At 41.4% G+C, this 21,550-nt stretch overlaps 1 protein-coding gene across 10 annotated transcripts in view; it reads left to right on the forward strand.

Moving 5' to 3' along the window:
• The window catches only part of LIN54 (lin-54 DREAM MuvB core complex component), a 40,334-nt gene that overhangs the window by 15,994 nt on the left and 2,790 nt on the right, over positions 1–21,550 (forward strand). For 8 of the 10 annotated variants that reach the window (XM_050974250.1, XM_050974251.1, XM_030238854.2 and 5 more), the window contains 12 exons: positions 76–809; positions 6,364–6,484; positions 9,136–9,281; positions 10,744–10,899; positions 13,153–13,369; positions 14,069–14,142; positions 14,293–14,490; positions 16,244–16,335; positions 17,522–17,593; positions 19,925–20,027; positions 20,211–20,348; positions 21,083–21,285. In XM_050974250.1, the coding sequence (XP_050830207.1) occupies positions 111–809; positions 6,364–6,484; positions 9,136–9,281; positions 10,744–10,899; positions 13,153–13,369; positions 14,069–14,142; positions 14,293–14,490; positions 16,244–16,335; positions 17,522–17,593; positions 19,925–20,027; positions 20,211–20,348; positions 21,083–21,285 (2,219 nt within the window). In that variant the 5' untranslated portion in view covers positions 76–110. The remainder of the gene's footprint in view (positions 1–75; positions 810–6,363; positions 6,485–9,135; positions 9,282–10,743; positions 10,900–13,152; positions 13,370–14,068; positions 14,143–14,292; positions 14,491–16,243; positions 16,336–17,521; positions 17,594–19,924; positions 20,028–20,210; positions 20,349–21,082; positions 21,286–21,550) is intronic. The other 2 variants (XM_050974253.1, XM_050974254.1) reach the window with 2 other exon arrangements.

A 21,550-nucleotide genomic window follows, 5' to 3' on the forward strand; every position in this document is an offset into this window, starting at 1 on the left:
TCTTTGGTAATATTATTCATAAAACTTTGAAAATATGTGTTTTCTGGAAGCCAATAACTTTTTAAAATATTGCAGTACCTGCTCCGGCCATCACTGCCACAGCTACTAAAATGGAGGTGGTTTCAGCAGAAGTCAACAGCTTGCTCCCTGAGGAAATCATGGACACCGGCATAACTCTGGTGGAGGATGACAGCATCGAGGCTGTTATCGTGTCGTCGCCCATGGGAGGAGAGTCCATTCCCATGGAAACAGAACTGGAAGAAATAGTGAACATAAGCACCACCAGCGACTCCTCAGCCACAACTACAGCCACAGTCACCACGGAATCGGTTCCTGCGCCCAGCAGCCACTCAGGAGATGCAGCACTGACCACCACAACAACCCCAAGCCCTGATGTGAATGCAGCTGTAAAGCCTGCCTTTCCAGGTGGCCTCCATAAACTTGGTGCTCAGACCCCTGTCACTATCTCAGCTAATCAGATTATTCTGAACAAGGCCACTGATATTAAAATAGGCAGTCAGAGTATTAAACCAGATGGGCAAAAGCTGATCGTAACAACTTTGGGCAAGTCTGGCCAGCCTATTGTTTTAGCATTACCCCACAGCCAGCTCCCGCAGTCGCAGAAGGCCGTGTCCCAAGCCCAGGCTGGAGACTCCAAGGTCCAAGGCCAGCAGATCAAGGTTGTCATTGGAGGTCGGTCGGAAGTGAAACCTGTGGTGGGTGTCTCAGCTTTGACGCAGGGAAGTCAGCTGATAAACACTGCGGCCCAGCCCTCTGTCTTGCAGTCCCAGCAAGTAAAAACAGTACAGGTAAAATGAGTTATGCTGATGAAATATCTTAAAACCAGTTCTGTTGCTGCAATTGTTGTCTGTTTCCTGCCCTGATTGACACACTGTTGCTTTCAACCTTTGCATTTATTCTTTGTATTTAAAAAACACAATGCTGCTCTTAGCCCATGCTTTCATCTGTGGATGCGTTTGCCATTTTATGCTGTTTGCCTCTAGCTACTGTCTAGAAACTTAGGGTTTGCCTCAGAGAAAGTGAACTATTCAGAAAATTGAAGATAATTTTCTCATTATTTTCATTTTATAAAAATAAATTCTACCTACTTTCAGGAAGACTGAATTCAACTTTATATGCCTGTTGTTGTTTTTTCTAAGTATACTCTCCTTTATGGAAGAGAAGTTTCTGCCTATTACATTCAGTTTGTTTAAATAAACTCTCTGAAAAAACTTCTAGCATCTGAAGAAGAACAGAAGGGTGTATCTTGTCTGCCTCAAATCTAGTTATCTAAAGCTGAACATTCAAGGTTTTGTTCCCAGCCTCTGGCATGGATCTTGAGATATTTGAAGCCACAGAGAATCTGCTTGGATCTGAAAATGTGTTGAAAAGACTTGGGTTATGACCCAAAGGGTCTGATTCTCATCTGTTATGTGGCAGAACTAAATGTGACTTCCTTCTTCCTTTCTGCAGTGAGGGAGAAATAAGACTTCTTAAAGTGAAGGACAAGTAGAACTCAGTGCAGGGGATGATGGAAAAATATTTATTTTACTGTCTCAATAAAATGAGAAACTCTTAAGTATGCTATTAAAAATAATCAGCTGCACATAAAAATGACAAAGTTTAAAGAATTTTATTAGCCAAATGTTCCTTCATTAGTATCTCATAGCAGGTGAATGAGACCAATTTTGAATATTTTCTTTAAAGTTGCAGATGATTCCTTCACCAATTTCTACTTTCTCCTTTTTTGTTGCTACATCATACCTGGAAACATATTTAATAATGACCATTTGAAACATAAATGATTGTCACTATAGTTTTCAAGAAAGTCTCTGCTCTTTAGTCATCATAGGTACATTTAAGAGCAGATCAGTTCCTGTTAAGTAGCTTCATTATTCACTGCCAAGTGACAGATTCAGGAAACTGGGGAGAATGACTTAGCTGTGATGTGGTTTTCCTTGCATGGGATGATTTGTGCTGTCAGTGACTGAAATCAGTGGCTTGGCCATCGACCCCTTCAGTTTGCCGTTGGGAATTCCACACGTTCCTTAGCAGAAGCTCTTACTAATGGACTTGCACCCGTTTTTAAATCTAGTTAATTGCAGTTTGGGTAAATTTGTTTTGTTGTGGTTTCTTTTTTGTTAAGCTGTGTGTTCCTTTTGCAAAACAGATTGAATTGTTAGCACTTGAAATTCCTTTTTTCCCACAAGGAGAGGAGGAAGTAGAAACGAAAAGCAAGAAGACATGGTTAGTACCCGATATTGCAGGGGAAATGATTGCATTAGCACTTCACAGACAGTGCTTTTCCCTGTAGAAAATGTCTGAAGTATCAGAGTGACATATGAGGCTGGGTGAGAGAGGCTGGCTCCACTCTACCCTGAATGACAGGGGAGGTAACCCACACCTTGAGTCCCTGTCTTAGAAAAATGAAGTGATTCTTTTACCCCATCACCCTGAAGGAGGCCCTTAATGCTTTCAGTGAGTGGAAAAGGAGGCTGTGAATGCTCCCTGACTCCCCGGGGATCTTGTGTAATTTATCTCTTGTGAATCAGGTATTTCAGATGGAGAGCAGCACAAGACTTTGACTTGGTGCTGAGAATTAACTGGTACAGATTAGATGACAAAGAGCTCTTACCAGTTCTTGTGGTCACTATCATAAAGGATTTGCATATCATTAGAGAAACTCAATTGCCTTGACATCTAATCTAATCTTGTAATCTTATTGTGATAGTTGCAGTCTCAACACCTGAGGCATAATCGGTAGAGTTCAGCAAAATGTTTGTTGGAATTTGAGTCCTTCTTACAGTTTACTCTTTGCTTACAGTTCTGGATGTAGAAGACTGTGAGGTGTTAAGTGTGGCAGGGCCTTTGGCCTTATCTATATTCAGAGGTTAATTACTGTCCTTATAGCAGCTTGTCCTGATTTAGCTGAAACTAGTGCCGCTGATGTGTGGAAAAAAACTGCTGGGCAAGTACATCTGCTTTCAGGCTGTGGCTCCTGCCTGCCTACAGCCTTCCAAGTGGTGGTGTGCCTGCTGCTCTGCTGCTGTAGTCCAGGTTTATGAAGCAGGAGTTTGGCCTTGCACATGACTCTGAACCAGGTGTCCAGACATATCACCATGGATGCTGTTAAGTCTGCCTCGTTTTTGTTTTGTGTGGTAACTGGCTCTGGTTTTAACAGTGTCCATAGCATTGTTGCTACCATGGCAAGGCAGCTGCCCAGCCATCGTTGTGCCTTTATTTCATCATTGAAAGGGGACCTTGTGCACTCCCTAACCTCAAACTCCCATTCCTAGCTCAGTTTCTTCATCTCTGAAGTTAAGGTGTTCTTTTCTATTTCTAGAGTCCCTGATTTTTCATGCTATGCCAAATATAAATGACAGAGAGTGGGTACATGGACAGGCTCCCAACAGGTCATCTAGGGAGTGGATTTAAAGCTTCTTTGTCGTAGCTGACTGTGGATATCCAGCAGTAAATGTGAGGTATGAGTGTGCCTGTATGAATAGAACAGTCTGAACACAAAGTCTAGCCATATGAGCTTGTAGTTCATCTTTAGTGAAGAGTGTTCAGGAAGACAGAACTTGACCCTTGAAGTCAAGTTGCCTGCAGGTAAATCTCTTGACTTCTGTAGGGGAAGGAAGGCTGGTGTGTGCTCCTAAATATAATAACATTGCTACAGAAGAGCTTGTTGCTCCAGGGAATATATTTGTAGTCTAACTCTAAATAACTTGCAGAGGGCATGCTTAGCTTACATAGGCAGGGGGATAATGCTAAGCTCCTTGTGATCAGTACAGGCAATGGCAGAGTGCTCTAGAGAACTTGTCCATTCTGATGTCCATTCTTGTCCATCTTGATTATTTCCTCTGGCTTCTCCAGTCTTTGGGCAGTGAGTTTCCCAGTGGTGCCAAGAAGCTTCTCCCTGGTGGCTTGGGTTATCCAGTGCCATAAACCTCAGAAATTCTTGCTTGACAGCAGGAAGGGCCAGGAGTACTGTTCCTCATTTATAACCAACCACAAGCCTTGAGGGGATTCACTTGTTTATTAGACCTCCCTCTTTGTAGACAGCCAGTTCACCTAAAAAGCAGAGGAAGATTTATTTGAGGAGGATACTGCAAGTCAAGTATGAGGAAAGCAGGGCTACTTGTGTTGACCTTTTATTTCAGGATATTTAAGGGTTTTTTAAAAATACTTTATGTTAATGGTCAGAAGTATTTTACAAACATTCCTGTAAGTCATTTATTGACTGCTACTGCGAAAGAACTGCTGTTATCCAGAGCTGGCTATCTGGCTGTTCCTACTGAGTGCTTATCATTTTCTGAGCTAGACTTAGCTCTCACTTCAGAGAAAAAGCAATAGCAGTTGAGTTGCAATAACACCTTATGGCAAGGTAAGATTAATTTAAGCAGGACAGAAATCTCAAATCAAGCAGATAAAAGGTGTCAAATTGATCAGAAATTAAAGCGTGTCCAAGCTGAGAAAAAAAATTATGGATCAAATGCCTGCTCATCTATCAGCTGTATATGTGCTAAGATAATTGAATCCTTGAAATTGAAAAATGGCTTTGAGTTAAATTTTGAGCAGGGCTGTGAATGAAGCTTCCTTCTTCAAACAACTTATGTTTCAAAGTTTTAGTGAATATATTTCCAAAAAGAGCAGGTTTATTTCTCCCCTGTTTCATTTTAGCACCTTGACAATTGTATATCACTCATCAAGCATCTACTGTGCCTGAGGAGCAGCACATTTGTTCTGAGATGGAGCTTTCCTCTGAGGAGCACTTGTAGTGTAACTGGAGCAGCACGTGGCTTCCTTTAAATGAGATCCATTCTCTGGTGGTGCCTGCTGTCAGAGCTGCTCCTTGCTGGCTTCCCTGGCCAGGTGTAGCTCAGGCACACAGAGGTGCCCTTGGCTTTCCACAGCAGCCTGGAGGGCTCCAAGTGCCATAGCAGAGGGGAGCTCCAGCTTCCCTGGCTGTGCCATGACTGTGCTGCTGGGAGCTGGGGCAGCCTCATGTATGCTTTTCGTGGAGTAGCTGAGGAATTTGTTATGTGCTGCTGAATACTTTGAATGTTTTTGCCTTATGTGGTTGTAAAAAAAAAAAGGTGTTTTCAGGCAACAAATTCTATAGATAGGGTTTTGTGGAGGAAACCATAACTTCCAGCCTACTCAGTTGCTTCATTTGAGTATTTGTAACTGTCTCAGGTTGTCGAAAGTAGCTGTCAGCTCTGTATCTTTGCACATCAGACAGATTTCTGATTTAGCTGCTTGAGTAAGAAAGGCGGCTCTGTGCCCTTGAGAGGTGGCCCCCCACATGGATGTTAATGTGGTGCCTCTCTGATATTGCTGGAGTTGAAGGCTGGTGCCTATGGGATGTGGGGGAGGAGAGGCAGGATGTGCCTCACCTGTGGGGTGGGGAGGTGTAAGGGCTTCAGTAAATGTGAGCACTCAGCCTTCCAGCCTGCTCACATAGACTCAGGTCAAATCCACAGTCAGCCCCTGCAGTCAGCAGGTTAAAAGTCTTGGGAAAGTCAGCCTCTAAACTGAACTATTCACTAGCTGGATGCCAATGTATAAAAACTGTTGGAATAAATGCAACTGGTAGTTAACTTCTCTCAGTGTGGAAGGGGAGAAAAATCTTCTTTAAAAGATTTTAAGACTCTATACTCCTGGTTACGAAGATTTCAAGCTGAAGTGATCTGTCATTGAATTGCTGTACATGTTCTTGGTCCAGCTGTGTTTCAGGAGACTGGATTGCAGTATGAAAATAGATCTCCTTGTACCTGGAGGTAGCCAACTGATTTGTTCTTGGCTAGTGAGTACTCAAAACTTTCAGGCACTAATGATCCATGTACTTCTGGGGAACTGTTGCAGAAAGCATTTTCCCCATTTGCAAAACAAGTGTGCTGCTATGTCAAAATGATCAAGAGATGTTTCAGAGCAGTAGTGGTCATATTTAAATCACTGGGGACAAGTTTTGTCCTGGTTGGCTGAAAAGGAAGTGACTTCATTTAAAGCTTTGAATACTGAGAGTTGTGCAATAAATTTTGACATTTTTATGTAGACCATGCACACGTAAGAAATAATTTCAGCATCTTGAAGATGAGATGTTTGCACAGAGAGCTGTCTTCTGAAAAAGCTGAGAGGGATTTGGCTATCCTACTTTGGTAGCTGGCATTCTGAAGTGTCAAGGATAATCTCCTAGTTCTTTCCATAAGGAGAAGTGGAGATGAAATGCAAGATACACAGTTATTCTTCTAATTATATGTGCAAGTATTGCCCTTTTTATTTTTTAATGTACTTAACAATACAATAATTTAGATCCAAAATGCTCAAGTTACTTTAGATCTTTTTTCCTCCATCTTTTAGATTGCGAAGAAGACTCGAACCCCAACTTCTGGCCCGGTGATCACCAAGCTGATATTTGCAAAACCAATCAATAGCAAAGCTGTTACAGGGCAGACCACTCAAGTGTCACCAGTCATTGCAGGTTGTACTACTTTGACTTGTTTTGCTTTGCCATTTTTTAAAGGCTTTTCAAAGAAGTGGTAATTGTAGAAATTCTTCTGTCTCAACACTTTTACTGTAGTTTCTGTCAAAGTACCTCAAGCAATTGAAAAAAGAATCAGAAAACTTTTTTGGTAGAAGCAGACAAATGCAGTTGTTTGTACCTTTATACTCATTTAGAATAATCTTGGTAATTGCAGAGTTGCTTTTACTGCAAGGTACTTTTACTTCGTGGATTTTGGGGAGGAGAAAAAAAAATACCCCAGAGCCACAGAAAAGATTACTTGATGAACAGAAAGTATTTTCAGAAGCATTTCATAAATACACAGGGGGAAAGGGAGACACATGCTTTTGTATTTCTTTAATCTGCTTATAGTTGGACTTAAATGTATGCAAGTAAAAGAAAAAAACGTTTGAATGAAGAAAGTGAATAAAGCTGTGTTGTTTTTGTTAAGTTGCTCACCTACTTCAAAAATAACCATCACAGAAGTGTCTAGGAAAGTAATTAAGGCAAATATTAAATGGTCTTTCCCTTTGAAAAACAACTCTATATATCCTTATAAAAAGTAAAAGCCCAGTTGACCACAGAACAGCAGCAGAAGCACCAACAAAATTAAAGAAAAAAAACCACAGTGTAATACCTTATTTATAATGGCAGTGTGTCTGTTGCTAAACGTCTTAGGCATCTAATTTTTCTGAGAAAGACAAATGTAGGAAGGTGGATTCATCATTAGAGCTTTGAAGGATGTCTAACTGCTTACAGATTTATCAGTCTAAATAGGCCTAAAATCTTTCCCAGGTATTTAAACAAATTTATTAAGTCTTTACAGCCCTGGGACTTGAGCTGGTTTTAAGAAGGATGCAACTGTCTCTTGTGTTCAAAACACTGATAGATGCCAGCTAATGGCACAGAGCTAGAACATAGTCTTTTTCTTGAGTTGGCAGGCTGCCTCCAGCCTGACATGTGTTTCAGGTGAAAGAGGAATTCCCCATCCCACTCCCCAGCTTGTCGCCTTTCTCAAATTCCCTACTAAATATATAGACCTATAAGAAAATTGCTGTGCTTATAAATATTTGAATTAAGTTGTTTGTGTGTTTAAAAACAATCCAAACAAACAAAAAAAGCCCAACCTAAAAACATTAATAATTACTTGCAGTTTTTAAATCAGTATTTTGAAAAATCACCTGTGCCCGAGTCATCACTAAAACTGTCACTGGGAGATAAAGTTGCTTCATTAATTGAGAGGGAAATCTTTAAATGTTGGTTTTCCCTCACCATTCCAAACAGCCAGCACAGCTTGCCAGCTTTGAGAGGCTGGCATCACTTTAGAGAAGGTGTAACATTTGTGTTTGTGTTTTGATTTTTTAATGCATGTTTTCATGAATCTGGTAAATATTTTTAATTGCCTGGAAATTCCTGCAAGCTGAGGTGGAAGTTGTAATCTGGAAAGACTTGTCAGTATAAGCAACCAGATTCTCTTTGGAAGCTGATGCCAAGGAGGAGATGTAATGAGAAGGGGAAAGCTGTCACCAAGAAAATAACTCAAAGGATTGAAACCTCTAGATGTTTTTTTCCCCACAGACTGACATTCTTCAGGTTGCATGTGGCTTAGCAGCTGCTGGCAACTATCTGTGCTGTTAGACTGCACAAAAATGGTTATTTTAGAGCACACAGACTGCAGAGGAAATCAGCTTGCTATGAGGATAGTGCTTTTCCTTGTTAGTTCCAGTTGACTTTAATTGTTATGCCACCAGTTGATTTTGGATGGAAAAGTTATGCTGGTATTTATTTGTTTCTTATTTTTGTAAATGTAGTACAAGAGAATGGGTGACAGAAGCTATGACAGAAATGAGTCTGAACCAAAGTGGAGCAGAGGAAAGCTCAGTGGTCAAGCATTCTTTGGAAAGAAACTTAGAAAGTATGGAAAAAAATAATCTGTTTTCCATTCTGGGAGTTTGCAATATTCCTGAAACTGATGTCATGATTTGGAGCTGCTGTGTTTGATGTTTACTCTTCTTTGGCATTGTAAAAAGAGAGAGAGTATATGACACACACATGAAAACATGGGTGGTAGTGCGACTAAAAACTGTTAGGCAGTGAAAGAGGCAACCATCAGCAGAGAAAGGAAAAAACCCAAAAACCTCAGAGCTGATTGCAGACAGACCAAACATCTTTTTCTTGGTCACTGTAACCCAGCTGGTGTTTGATGGCTGAGGTTTCAAAGAAAGTAGTCCCCCACCGATGCTCAGTTTCTCTGTGCGCTGGCAGCAGCCCAGGGCTTTCCCAGGAAGCTGCCAGCTGGCTGGGTGTGTGTGTGTGGTGAGGTGTACTGGAGGGCTCTGCTCCTCAGGATGCTGACCTGGCTGTCAACAATTGTCAGCTGAATGGCACAGGAAGCTCAATGTGCATTTTGGCTCTTTTTTAAAGCCCGAGCAAACTGTCATTTTGTTTGCAATAACAGCAATTATTTTCTTCTTTGTTGCTAAATCTAACTTAGAGTGCCAGTGTCCTTCCTGTCAGGTCATACATTCTCTGAAGTAGGGACAAATTGCACAAATGACAGGGGAAACTTTGCTTTAAAAGTTGCTGTGACCAGGGATAACTGGAGCTGATGGTATCTTCATTGTTTATAGGCAGGGTTTTTTCACAGTCTGCCCCAGGGACACCACCAAAGACAATAACCATCTCTGAGAGTGGAGTCATTGGATCATCTTTGAGTACAACAACACAACAGACACCGAATAAAATAGCTATCTCACCACTCAAATCCCCCAATAAGGTAAGGACCTGTTCTGGCTGCAACCTTCTATCCCTCCTGCACAGTGGTCTGAATGGAGCTCTCTGTTTCTATACTACATACAAGCTGTTTATTATCTCTCCAGAGATAATAAACATGTCTCCAGAGTCCATAAAAAATATCTCCAGAGTCTCCATTTTGCATCACAATGCTCTGTGGTAATGCCCTAATTTAGATTTTTTTCAACTGCCTCCCTTACTATGGTTTTAAGCAGGTATGCATTACTGCATAGTTTCCCATTCCCTAAGCATTGATTCTGAGAGCAGCTGTTCCCTCTTAGCCAAGCACTCAGACTATTTTTAATGCCTTCATAAAACATCAACAGGCTGTTCAAGAGGAGACCTCAATAATATTAATAGGTCAGCACTTATTAACCATTCCTGCTACTGCATAGGCAATTTAGCCTTCCCTGATCACTTGTGAAGTAAATGAGATTTGCAGTGGTCCTTGCACAGAGCTGGAGATTGGCACAGGTCAAGGTGACACTTGTGTTTCAGATTTGATAATTGTCTTGTGAAGAGGAATATTGGTGAAGAAAGGGAGATAGAGGGACAACATGCACAGTGCAGGCACACTAAAATATCATGAATAAAAAGCAAATTAAGAATAAAGAATTATTTTAGTTTGGCTATGCTTTAGTGTTGTAATGTTATATAGATGGACTAAAAGAATTGTGTTTGACAATTATTAGTAAGAGAAGCAACATAAAGAAGTTAAGTTTTATTCTACAGTTACTTTTTTAACTGGGAGTGAGTGTGAAAAGACTCTTTAGGGTTACATCTTGAATTTACTGTTGATAAGCAATTCTAAGTATCTGTTTTTTCTTAAAACATAAGGAAGTTCAGAACAAAAAGTAGAAAACCAGCCTTGGAAGGGATGTGGTTATATAGAGTGTTTATAAGCACTGCACTCTGCAGAAATGTGGTCAGAAGACTGGATCTCTGGGAAACTGCAGTGTAGATTTGAAAGTACTGATGTTCTTACACTTTGACTGAATCAGTAGTGTGAGGTGAGAATTTTCTTTTCTTTTGAACAGCTTTTCTTTAAAATTCCTATTTATGATGAAATAGTCATTGTACCAATTATAATGCCTTTACTTAGAAGATCCCTCTTGACAATGCTCAGGCTTTAATGGGATAATTTCCTTAAAAGAACTCAACAAAACAAATGGAAAGACAACCCCTTACTCCCAGCCAGATGCTGTGCTAGGTTTCTTCAGGAGCCTGTTGGTGCTGGAAACCAGTGATGCCTTCAAGTTCCTAAAGGCTCTGTTTGCTGTTGTTACAGCTGGACCCGTGTGAGTTGTGGTTAAATGCAGGACCCTTGTTCACAGAAAGAGCTCTGTTCTGGTGGAAAGCTGTGCTGTCCTGAGGAGGGGAATGTGTATGTACAGGGTCCTGTATCCTGCACAGAGGTTTAAACTGCTTTTTGTTTTGCCAAGCAGCTAACAGTGGTGTCAGTGGCTTCCCAACCTCCCAGCTCCCCCCAGAAGACTGTGGGCGTCCCACTGAATGTAGCGTTAGGACAGCAGATCCTCACAGTGCAGCAGTCAGCACCCTCCTCCCCTGGGAAGGCTATAGTCAACCACACAACCACCCAGGTACAGACTGACTTTCCTTTGTCTTCTGCTGTGTCTGTGTCATTGCTTGCTGGAAACTGCAGTGTTGCACCACGGCTTGGCAGCGGTCTGTCTGCCACTGTTCTTGGGATGGTGTTTGATTAGGAATTGGCAGAAGTAATGCCCCAAGGAGTGTACACTTCTTCAGTTGAGGGGTGCAAACCAGTGCAAGCCCATACAATCTGGGCTCTTAGAAAGTAGCTTTCCAACCTGGAAAGCCCCACTTGGTGCAAATTCTTGTTTCTGTGTACTGAATCTCCCAAGTCACATGAAGAACTCTGTGACACGAGGAGGAGTTCTTTGGGTGGTTCTCTCTCTTCTGCCAATGTTTCTATGCCACTGCCTAGGGCTGCTCTCCAGGTGTTTCTGAGGTTTGCAGCAGTGGAGTTTATATTCCTGCTGTAGAGGTCTGGGCTGAAACCTACAGAACCAGAAATTATTTATTTCCTATGTCTCATTTCTAGAAAAATGGGCTTTTCTATAATAGCTTTTATAAATAGTTTTGCATTAATTAATCACAAGACAAAACTGACTTTTCTTACAAATGACAATTTTAATTTTTGCTGTTTCCTCTTTTGTGATCTTAGGTAAATCTTTTTCTATCACAATATCTGTACTCTTGTAGTAAACATGAAGGGATGTGTATGGGTGCAAATATATGCAGAGTATGGATATAGCAGGGAGTGGACACACACATGTACAGCATGAAACCAGAGACTCAGACAGATTTTCCCTGTCTTATCTTACTGATACAGGATATAGTTGGAATGCTGATATGGGAATATGGACACCATAGAGATCTGAACTGGTTTTTTCTCCAGGGAGAACTGTCTTCTGAAATAGTTGTTAAAAGGTTAAGTCTCTCTTGATGCAAGCACCCTAAGTGAGAAAATGGAGATGTCTATAGGAGTTCTGTTGCAAAGCTGTCTGACACAACACAAGGGCTTCACTTGCCTTCACTGGGCTCAAGAACATGTCTTTAGAAGAACTGTCCCTTGAATTTCACAGTTTTTCCAGTTGTCCTTGGAAAGCAGCTGCTCATTGGTGCACTAGAGAGAACTGGTCTCCCTTTGGTAATGTCTGTGGTTATACTTGCACATAGTGCTTATTTTGATGCACTGGCTTATTAAGGTATAAAATGTCTTAAGAAAAATAAAAAATCCCAAGAAAACACCTTTTAGAAGAGCAGGGTTGTTTTTTCTAGTAAAATGTGTGCAAATTGAGATTTCATTCATGTAGTTGCTGAAAGCTGGACAACTGGGAAAATGTTCTCATAAGAATTCACATCATACTGACAACCAAGTGTAATACTTAAACTTGATGTCAAGGACAATATGCTTTATACCAATAGTAAAAGATACTGAGAATAAAAAGCTGAGCTCTAAAAAAAGTTAAATGGAAGGAGAAAATGGAAGAAATCAAGGTTTGAGGTTGAGCAAGTCTGGGAAAAGAGGCTGTTATCAAACCAGTAGACTTATAAATGTGTATAAATGAAATAAAACTTTCTTGTTATTAGTTTGTAGTTTGAGAAAAGTTGGAAAGATGAACTTTTGCAGATTCAAGCTGTAAGGTAGAACAGGTCTGCTGAGCTCCCTTTCTTTCAGCATTTTGCCTTTTTTCTTAATGAATTTGTTTTGCTACTCTTCATTGTTCTTGCTTCTTTCATTTCTCAGCTTGTATTCTTTCTGATGTCCATCAGTTATGGATTCTGTTCCCTTTTCTTCTCAAAGGTTGCACAGTGATTTCTGTGGGTTAATTACAAACTATCTTAACAGGACAAATCTGCATACACACAGATAAATTATGATGCAGTCCAGATAAACTGTTCTGCAAGTTCTTACCATGTGCTTTTAATAGGAGGAATATTTCTATGTTTGGTTGGTTGATTGTGGAAGACAAACTGAGCCATGTTCTCTGTAGTCACTAGAAATAGTTTTGGCAGATGTTGTATCTTGTGAAGTGGCCTGAGTCACCCTACTCATGTAAATACCAGTTTACTCTCGTGTTTGGTGTAGAGCATTGAAAATGGAGCTGAGTTTACTCTGAGCTCTTGAGAGGCATTTAATCCCTTTGCATCTGTTCTACTTTTGAAAGCAAAAAGAAGGTAATTGTCTTCCCTCTCAAGAGTACGAATGGTATGTTAGAGTTGCTCACTAACAAATTGAGAAATAAAGATGTTGATGTTCTTTCTGTCTTTGTACAAGTAACTTTGTGCTGTCTCTGTTGGCTTAACAGGCTGTGAAATCAGCAGTGCAGACCATTACTGTAGGAGGAGTGGGTACATCTCAATTTAAGACAATTATTCCTTTGGCAACTGCACCCAATGTTCAGCAGATTCAGGTACCTGGAAGCAAGTTCCATTATGTCAGACTCGTTACTGCCACAACAGCCAGTAGTTCAACCCAATCTGCCAGTCAAAATCCCAGTACAAATACTCAGCCTCTGCAACAGGGTAAGTGCTGCTGGTGACATTGTCTGGAGCCTCTGTTGGGTTTTTCTTTCGTGTTTGTTCTGTAACGATTAAAATGAATACATAACAGAGATCTGTGAAGACTGACAGATGTACTTGGTTTTGTGGTAAGACTTCCATAAATTCCGTATTCTGCTGCTACCTCTGGTCTGTATGTGAAAATGCTCCTTTGTGTGAAATTGCACTGTAGTTGGGCCTGAATCCTGGGAGCATTTTAGGTTGCTTTTCCCTAGTTGACGAGATTTGTGGGTGGTTCATGGCCTCTCCCATCTCCTCTATATGAAGAGCATGAAGGCGGGACAGCCCACAAGCATATTGCCAGAACTCCTGTAACATGAAGATCCTTCCATGTAAATTGCTTTAGAAGTGTTAGGTGTTTTTGCTGATTTCTGTCCATGCTTTCCAGAGAGGTAATGGAATAAAAAATTTCAAAGGGAAAAGGGATGTAAGGGAAGTCCAGTGTCCAAAGGAGGTCTGCACCCTGACTGGTGTTTTAATCCATTGCTGTGAAATGTGTGCCAAAGACCTGTTTACAAAGGTGTTGTCTAGACCCAAGTGTTGCATGCCATGAGTTACAGTGTTAAGTACCTCTGTGTTATGCACATATGACAGTCTGAAGGGCTGAACTGTGGGCTTGGAGTGACTAACCCACATTCACATGCTGTTGTTTCTTGACCCCAGCGAAGCCCGTGGTGGTGAACGCGACCCCCGTGCGTATGTCAGTTCCCATAGTACCAGCACAGACTGTGAAACAGGTGAGTTGGGTTTAAGTCACGTAATAGTCCTGACCTGGTTTGGCTGGACAGAAAAAAGTCTGCTTCCAGCTCTGTAAAGAACTGTTGTACTAATCAAAGTGTGTTCTGAATGACTGAAACACTGATTTCATAAAGCTCTCTTCTTTCCAGGTGGTGCCCAAACCAATCAACTCAACTTCTCAAATAGTCACTACCAGTCAGCCCCAACAAAGACTTATCATGCCAGCTACTCCACTGCCACAGATCCAGCCCAACCTCACCAACCTCCCCCCAGGCACTGTGCTGGCACCAGCCCCTGGCACAGGAAATGTTGGCTATGCAGTCCTTCCAGCTCAGTATGTCACACAGGTATGGCCTTTCCCAGAGATGGTTAAGCAGATGTTACTCTTGTGGAATATTCTGCCTTTCTCTTAAAGGTTTCTGCTCTGTGACTGCCACCTGCCACTGAGGCAACAGTTTCTGTAATGGACCCTTGGCAGAATGATGATGGCACTTTAATTTCAATCATGGTTGCAATTAAAGCTTTTTTTTCTCAAAGGAGTTTTTATTAGCATAATAGCACAGCATTTCTGTAAGCAGGATCAGTGTAGTGCAATTTTGAGTAGCGTAGTACAGAATTTATAATGCCAACTTCCTCAAATCACCTAGATCTCAACTTGGAATTTCTAATCCCCTAGACCCTTCCTATTGGGTCAGATCTTGATGCACAGTTTGCTTCATCACTTTAGCAATCATAACCTAGACTTGAAAATCATATGAAAGAGTACAAGTCACTTAGTCCTCAGAGGAAGCAGATGTCAGTGGAGGTGACCCTGGCCACTGGCAGTCGCAGGGCTCCATGTCCAGCAGCAGTTCCAGTCCAGGTTCATCACTTAGGACTTGGAACAGCTTGATTTTATAACTGCTCTGTGTGCTGTTACACTTCCCTGTTCCCTGACAATCACCAGCACCTGGTTGTCTGGGAGCCCGAGACTTCCATGGCCAGTAAGGAGCAGAGTAATTGGTGTGGTGCCCAGGAATCTTGAGACCTGTAGTGAGGAGCAGAAGAAATCCTATTGGTTTGTCTGCTTGGTTCACAGGACCTTCAGGGCCTGAGGAGGAGGAGAAAGGGAGCATATATGTGACCTGCTTGGTCACAGAGAATGGCTGTCTTCATTATAAAAGAGTGTTAGTTAATGCTAAGCACATTGCCAGGAGTCAGAAGCAGCTGGTACCAGTCACCCAGCTGAGGCCTAAGGATTAGTTTTTAGCTCTTTGCCAGGATCTGACCAACATTCAGGATGAAAAGAGAATAAAAGAAATGTTCTGCTGAAGGCTGAAGTTTGTAGAAACAAAGACTCTGATAGCTCCTGGCATTACTGATACCAGACTGATTTCTGGTTGCCTTTTGGTTTTGTCACAGTTGCAGTTTGACACTGAAAACTGTGTCCTTCCAGTCTAGTTCTGCAAATTTTACTTGAAACTAGCATCTGTTGGACCTCTCCTCTGAGGTTTGTGTTCCAGTCACAACTTGTCCCCATTTGCCTGGCCCCAGTGGGTCTGTATCTTGCCATGTGCCAATATGTCCCCAGAACCTGTCCCAGCTGGAGCAAACAGCTGCTTCTAGGTTATGCTAAAGAAGGTAGACCAGAGCAGCGTTGTTTGGCTGGTTCTTATGAGATTTTGGTTTTTTAATGTGAAAAATAAATGGTGGGTTCAGGTATGCAGAGGAGTTGGAATGCAAACCATTTAGTTTACTTTCATAGTAAGTGGCTTGTATGTAAAGGAAGCTACTAATTTGTGCAGGAAGTGATTCTGCTCTGTTAGGGGGAAAATTAGCATGTTTTTAGGAACAGGAGCTGTTTGTGGTCTGAACATTTCTGTGTGTTATCCCTGTCATCTGTATGGATCTAGACACTGTGATAAACAACAAAAAATACAATCCAAAATAGTATTTTTATGCTAAGTATAGAGGCAGGTAGTTGCCACCTTGTCCAAGTTCTGTAAGTGTCTAAAAGTGTTCTTAGAAGCAAGTTATTTTTGTAGTAATATAAAGACTAGCAACACATCCTCTTATTTATAATTTCTTTCATGTCAGGCATTAACCTTTTTGTTTTGTTAGCTACAACAGTCATCCTATGTATCCATAGCGAGCAACACTGGCTTCACAGGGACATCCAGCGTCCAGTCCCAGGCACGGCTGCCATTTAATGGGTAAGAGTTCTGCAAAAAAATCCCAAAACTTGGAGAATAGGCTGCTTGAATAAGCATGAGCTCTTGGAGATTGGTTTGGGGAATTCTCAAGTCTGCTGTGGTGTGATTATTACCTCTGACTGAAGGGTGTGGATCTCTTTGACATTTGAGCCAGCCTCTTGATCAAAGCTATCTTTTCCTTTCTGTTTTTTGAATTCATGTAACAGGGAGTTGACCTGAAAGTTCCCTGTTGCTTTTTTTTTTTTTATTTGCAACAGCACCTGTGAGCTACAGGCCTCAACTATTTCTCAACATGGCTGCAAAGAGGTTCTGGACAGCATACAAGCTAGATGCTTAACACATGCAGAAATTCAGCCAAACAGCAAAATGGATCCTGATAGGAGGCTTTGGGTTTTTTCAGTCTTGTATTTTTCCTTTAAGGATGAAAATAACAGCTAACATACATTATTTTCCCTTTGCCAATCCAGCAGGCTTAGCTGTTCTGCTCAGTCCTTTTGTGTTACTGTTTGCTGGAAATTGTGAACATGAAGTTGCTTTTTGTTGCTGCAACCTCAACTGATGCAAACTAATCCCAAATCCAGATGCAGCTATTCAAATGAATGGGTTTGATTTAATCTCCCTGGTATTACGTGCAGAAATTGCTGGATAGGGATGGAACAAATCTCATCAGATGTGATTAGTGTCACAAAATCCAAGTCTTAGGAGCAGTTTAAGACTGTGTCTACTATAGAATTTATCTGAAAACGGAATACTGTGGTCTGGCTTGCTTTCCCATTATTCCAGAGGGGGTATTTTTTGTTTTCTTGGATTTTTTTCATTCCGAGTAGAACAAAAGAAAAGGCCCAATCATGTTGTGTGAATTTTGGTTGGATCTGATCCCACTGCACTTGAAGAGATTCTGGGGAAGGTTTCCCTGACTCCAGTTTTTTAGTTATGCTTCCTCTAGCTTTAAAGCCTAATTTCTACTTCAGGCATGCATCCAAATTTGCAGCAAATAATCCATCTCTTTCTGGGCTGGAAAGGCACTATTTATAATAGTTACTTAAACACAGTCAGCCAAAAACCGAATGCAAGGGGAAAAGAGATTTTTTTTTTCAAAGTTTTTATTATGAGCTGTTTACATGAGTTTAAAATAAGAAGAAATGGATAAATCTGTGTGTATATAAATGTCATTTTCTCCCCCCAGAATAATTTCTTCTGAGTCTGCAAACCGCCCCAGGAAGCCTTGCAATTGTACTAAGTCTCTGTGTTTGAAACTGTAAGTACAGCTTGGTACAGTTTTTTTCTTTTAAGCCTTATTTTTAGCATCACAAATGTGCACCAAGTATCAGAATATAATGGTTTGAACTATGTCAGAAATTTTATATCTAGATGCTGATTTAAGGTGGATATTGGTGGAGACGTTGCAGAGCCTGTGTAATTTTGCAACTCCTGTGAGCTATATGGACCATAACATATAAAATTGTCTAACTTTGCATCATGTATCTTATTGCATGGTGGAGCCAATTCCACTCAGCAGCTCTGGTTGCCCTGTTGGTACCATGAGTGAAATGGTATCTCATGGTTTCAGTCATTGTACTTTGGTGAAGGGCATCAGTAATGCCATGCTAGATCAAATACTTCAGAAAAATTGGGCTGTGTATATTTTATTAAGGGATTGAATAGGCAAATGATTCTTCACTGATCAGTCTACCTCTTGCTTATCCATGAGATATTGTGCTGTTCCTTTCCATGTATTTGTAAGAATTTGACACAAAAGCATTTGGAGCTGAGGAGAGTTTCTTCACCTTGATCAGAGTCAGTTTACTGATATTTCTGGGACAGGAATGGGAGGAGATACTGAAATTAATCGGTGGTTCCCTGAATCCTAGACAATGAAGAGGAAATCAGGGGTGTGGTACTTGAAGGGGAAGTGATGCAATGGCATCTGAACCTAAGTTAAGAAGTTTGTTTAAACTCTTAAGCTTGGGTGTCTTTTTGTGTGGTGCACCTCACCTCTGTATAGGGAGGTGTGCCCTGTGTTTCCTGGTCTGACTTGTCTGTTGCATAGCAGGAAGACGTGTAGCTGTTCTCCAGATATTTTGCATACATGACTGATCTCACAGTGCCCAATGTATGTTAGAGGTGTAGGGGGTTAGGTTTTGGTGCCTGAATGTGCCATAGAAATGCTGGGAGAGGAATGGCATCACTGGGAATAATTCCCACCTTCAGAATGCTCTTAGGAAGCAAACTGTTCACTGATGTTATCTGTTCTGGGCATTGGTGCAGAGCAGATGGTTTATTCACTCTGACACAGGTGCTTTCTCACTAGTAAAACCTTTTTTTTGTCTGGAGGAGAACTGATTTTTTCCCAAATGCTCATGTAAGGTAGACACATAGCCTATTCTATTAAGAAGTCAACTCAAGTTAAGTTATTTGCTCTGGATTGATGCTGACCCTGGTTCTTTTGGAAACCAGGATTATTCTACCACTGAATTTTAAAAAAGAAAGGAGAGCTATTACAGGTTGTAAAAGATTTTTATTTAGTTTGTTCCTGGGACCATTCAAGATGCTAAAAATCTCCAAAATCTAGTTCAACCTGATGAAGGGTTGCAATAGGCTCCAGGGCAGCCCTAATCTAGTTTATGTCGTGCTAGGCTGGGCAAGCCACAAAAAGCCAGTTTAGCAATGAGTTTAGGCTCCAAAAAATGACCATACACCCCCAGCAGGATTTGAAAAGCAAGTGAAGAGTTTTTGAAAAGCAAGTGAATCTATTTTTAGCTATTAGCTGGAGGTGGTCCTGGAAGCTTTGAAACATGTTGGAGTTTGTTGTGGCCTAAAGCCATGTTTGAGCTGGGAATGAATGTGATATTTCCATGTAGTAGATCTGTGAGTCTGTGGATCAGTGAGATGTTGTTTTTTATGGGAGGCACCAGAGGTACATAAGAGGCATGGCAACATGATTGGCTTTCCCTGTCCATGTTTTGCTGCTTTTCGTTCATATATGTGTCCCTTTTTCAAGTCTGCTTTATCCTCATTCAGATCCTTCCCCTGGTTGTCTGTGCTTCAAAGTCTGAGATGTACCAATTGTTATCCCTTTTCCCTATTCTTCCATCCCAGCTTAAGGGATAACCAAACTAACAAAAAGAAAAGCTCCTTGCTGGGTTAGTTTGCCTGTTAACTGTCACTCCAAGTGCTTGCCTTTTGTTTTGGCTTTATGAGGGCTCCTGGTTTGGACTGACTGGGTCAGCAGCTGGCTGTGAGGTGGCTGCAGCAGACTGGCCCTCAATATGTGGGTGGCCCAAAAGTCAGTCTCAGAAAAAGTCTCATTAGCTTCTCTGCTGCTTGGGGGACCTGTGCTATGTGATGAGCTCAGGTGGGCACCCTTGAGCTCCACCTGTGTCTTAGACAGCAGCTAGACCTGCACGAGAGGATTTTGGCTCTGCAGTGAGGTTGATACTGCTGGTGTGTGTGGAGTTGAGCATAGGGTGACCCTTTACCCATACTGGTGCCAGAGCAGGAACTTCTGGTACTGCAGTGTGGGATTCAGTACTCACACACCAATGTAATGGTCAATATTTACAAATGCCTTCTGCGTCTTCTGTTTCAGGTATTGTGACTGTTTTGCAAACGGTGAATTCTGCAATAACTGCAACTGTACAAATTGTTATAACAACCTGGACCATGAAAACGATAGGCAAAAAGCAATAAAGGTGAGGGGTCTCTTCCCCTGCCCCCTGGGATCAAAGTCATTTAGCTTCTTTTTTCTGAAGCTGCAGAGTGGGTGTATAATGCTCTGATCTCCTCCCACATGTGCAAGGCTTAAGTTCTTTTATTGCACCTCTAAATTCTGCTCCCTGCATGCAATGACTGACCCTTTGAGTCTGCATTGACAGGCCTGCCTGGACAGAAACCCTGAAGCCTTCAAGCCCAAAATAGGGAAAGGAAAGGAAGGAGAATCGGATCGGAGGCACAGCAAAGGGTGTAACTGTAAGCGCTCAGGATGTCTCAAAAACTACTGCGAATGTTATGAGGTATGAAGCATTATCTCATTTCAAAAACAGTAGCTTTTCCCCTCTAGTGTAGTGACTTCTCTCCTTTGCTTTGTCTCTTCTTTGTGTTGCTATAATGTTTTCTCTTTTGTTTGTTTCCATTCCTGTAATGTTACCTCTTCTCCCAGAAGTTTGCACTTAGAAAGCCATGTACACGGAAAAATTGGTTGCTACTGTTCTGTAGTTTTCATTTTAAACAATTTAGCAACTTTGAACTTAGGCTTGGATTTGTTCTTTACTGAATAGCACCATTTCCTAAAGAAATCTACTGTACCAAGTCCCTAGGAGGTGTTGAAGCAGCATCCCACAGATACTGTGGGATAGAATGTGTCTGTGGAATTCAAAAGAGAAGTTGTTACTTCATGTGCTAACTGATCAGTCTGGATGTAGAGACAAGTGTAGAGACAGACTGACCTTTCTCAAAACTCAGCTGTCTAAATTACACCTGAAACTGGAGGTTGATGAAGAAAGGGTTGAGTGGGAAACCACTTATTTACATTCTGTGCTCTATGATTCTATGATTAATTGAAGTATACTTTCTGGGAAGACATCTCAACTTTTGGGAGGTAAGAATTCAGAGAGAAGACTACTACTTGGGAGTTTGTTCCAGTGGTTAATTGGTAAGAGATTAAAATAAGATCTCCTTTTTGTGGTGGTTTCTCAAAAGGGGAGTCAAACTTGCAACAGGTTTCTTATGTTTTGTTTGTTTCTTTCAGGCAAAAATCATGTGTTCTTCCATATGCAAATGCATTGGCTGTAAAAATTTTGAAGAAAGCCCGGAGCGAAAGACATTGATGCATTTAGCAGATGCTGCAGAAGTCAGGGTGCAGCAGCAGACTGCTGCAAAGACCAAGTTATCATCCCAGATTTCAGACTTGCTGACAAGGCCAGCACCAGCACTCAGCAGTGGTGGTGGGAAGTAAGTTAATGCTGCACCCTCTTTGAGTTTTGTTTTTGATGTGTGTGACAGGTATGTCCCTGCCATCTCTGAGCCTTGTCTGTGTAAGCTGTAGAGGTGGGAGCAGTCAGGTGAATGGAACACTTTGTTCCTGTAACAGAGGGATTCTGACCCACCAGTTCCTTTGGCTGTTAACTGAGGCTTATTCACTGTCTAAAGGCTCTTGGAAGCAATGGGACAGATGAAATCTCATCAATCCTCAGACCAGAAAGTTGCCAGCCCCGGA

Source organism: Serinus canaria, chromosome 4, assembly GCF_022539315.1.
Source record: "Serinus canaria isolate serCan28SL12 chromosome 4, serCan2020, whole genome shotgun sequence".
Classification (NCBI taxonomy): domain Eukaryota; kingdom Metazoa; phylum Chordata; class Aves; order Passeriformes; family Fringillidae; genus Serinus; species Serinus canaria.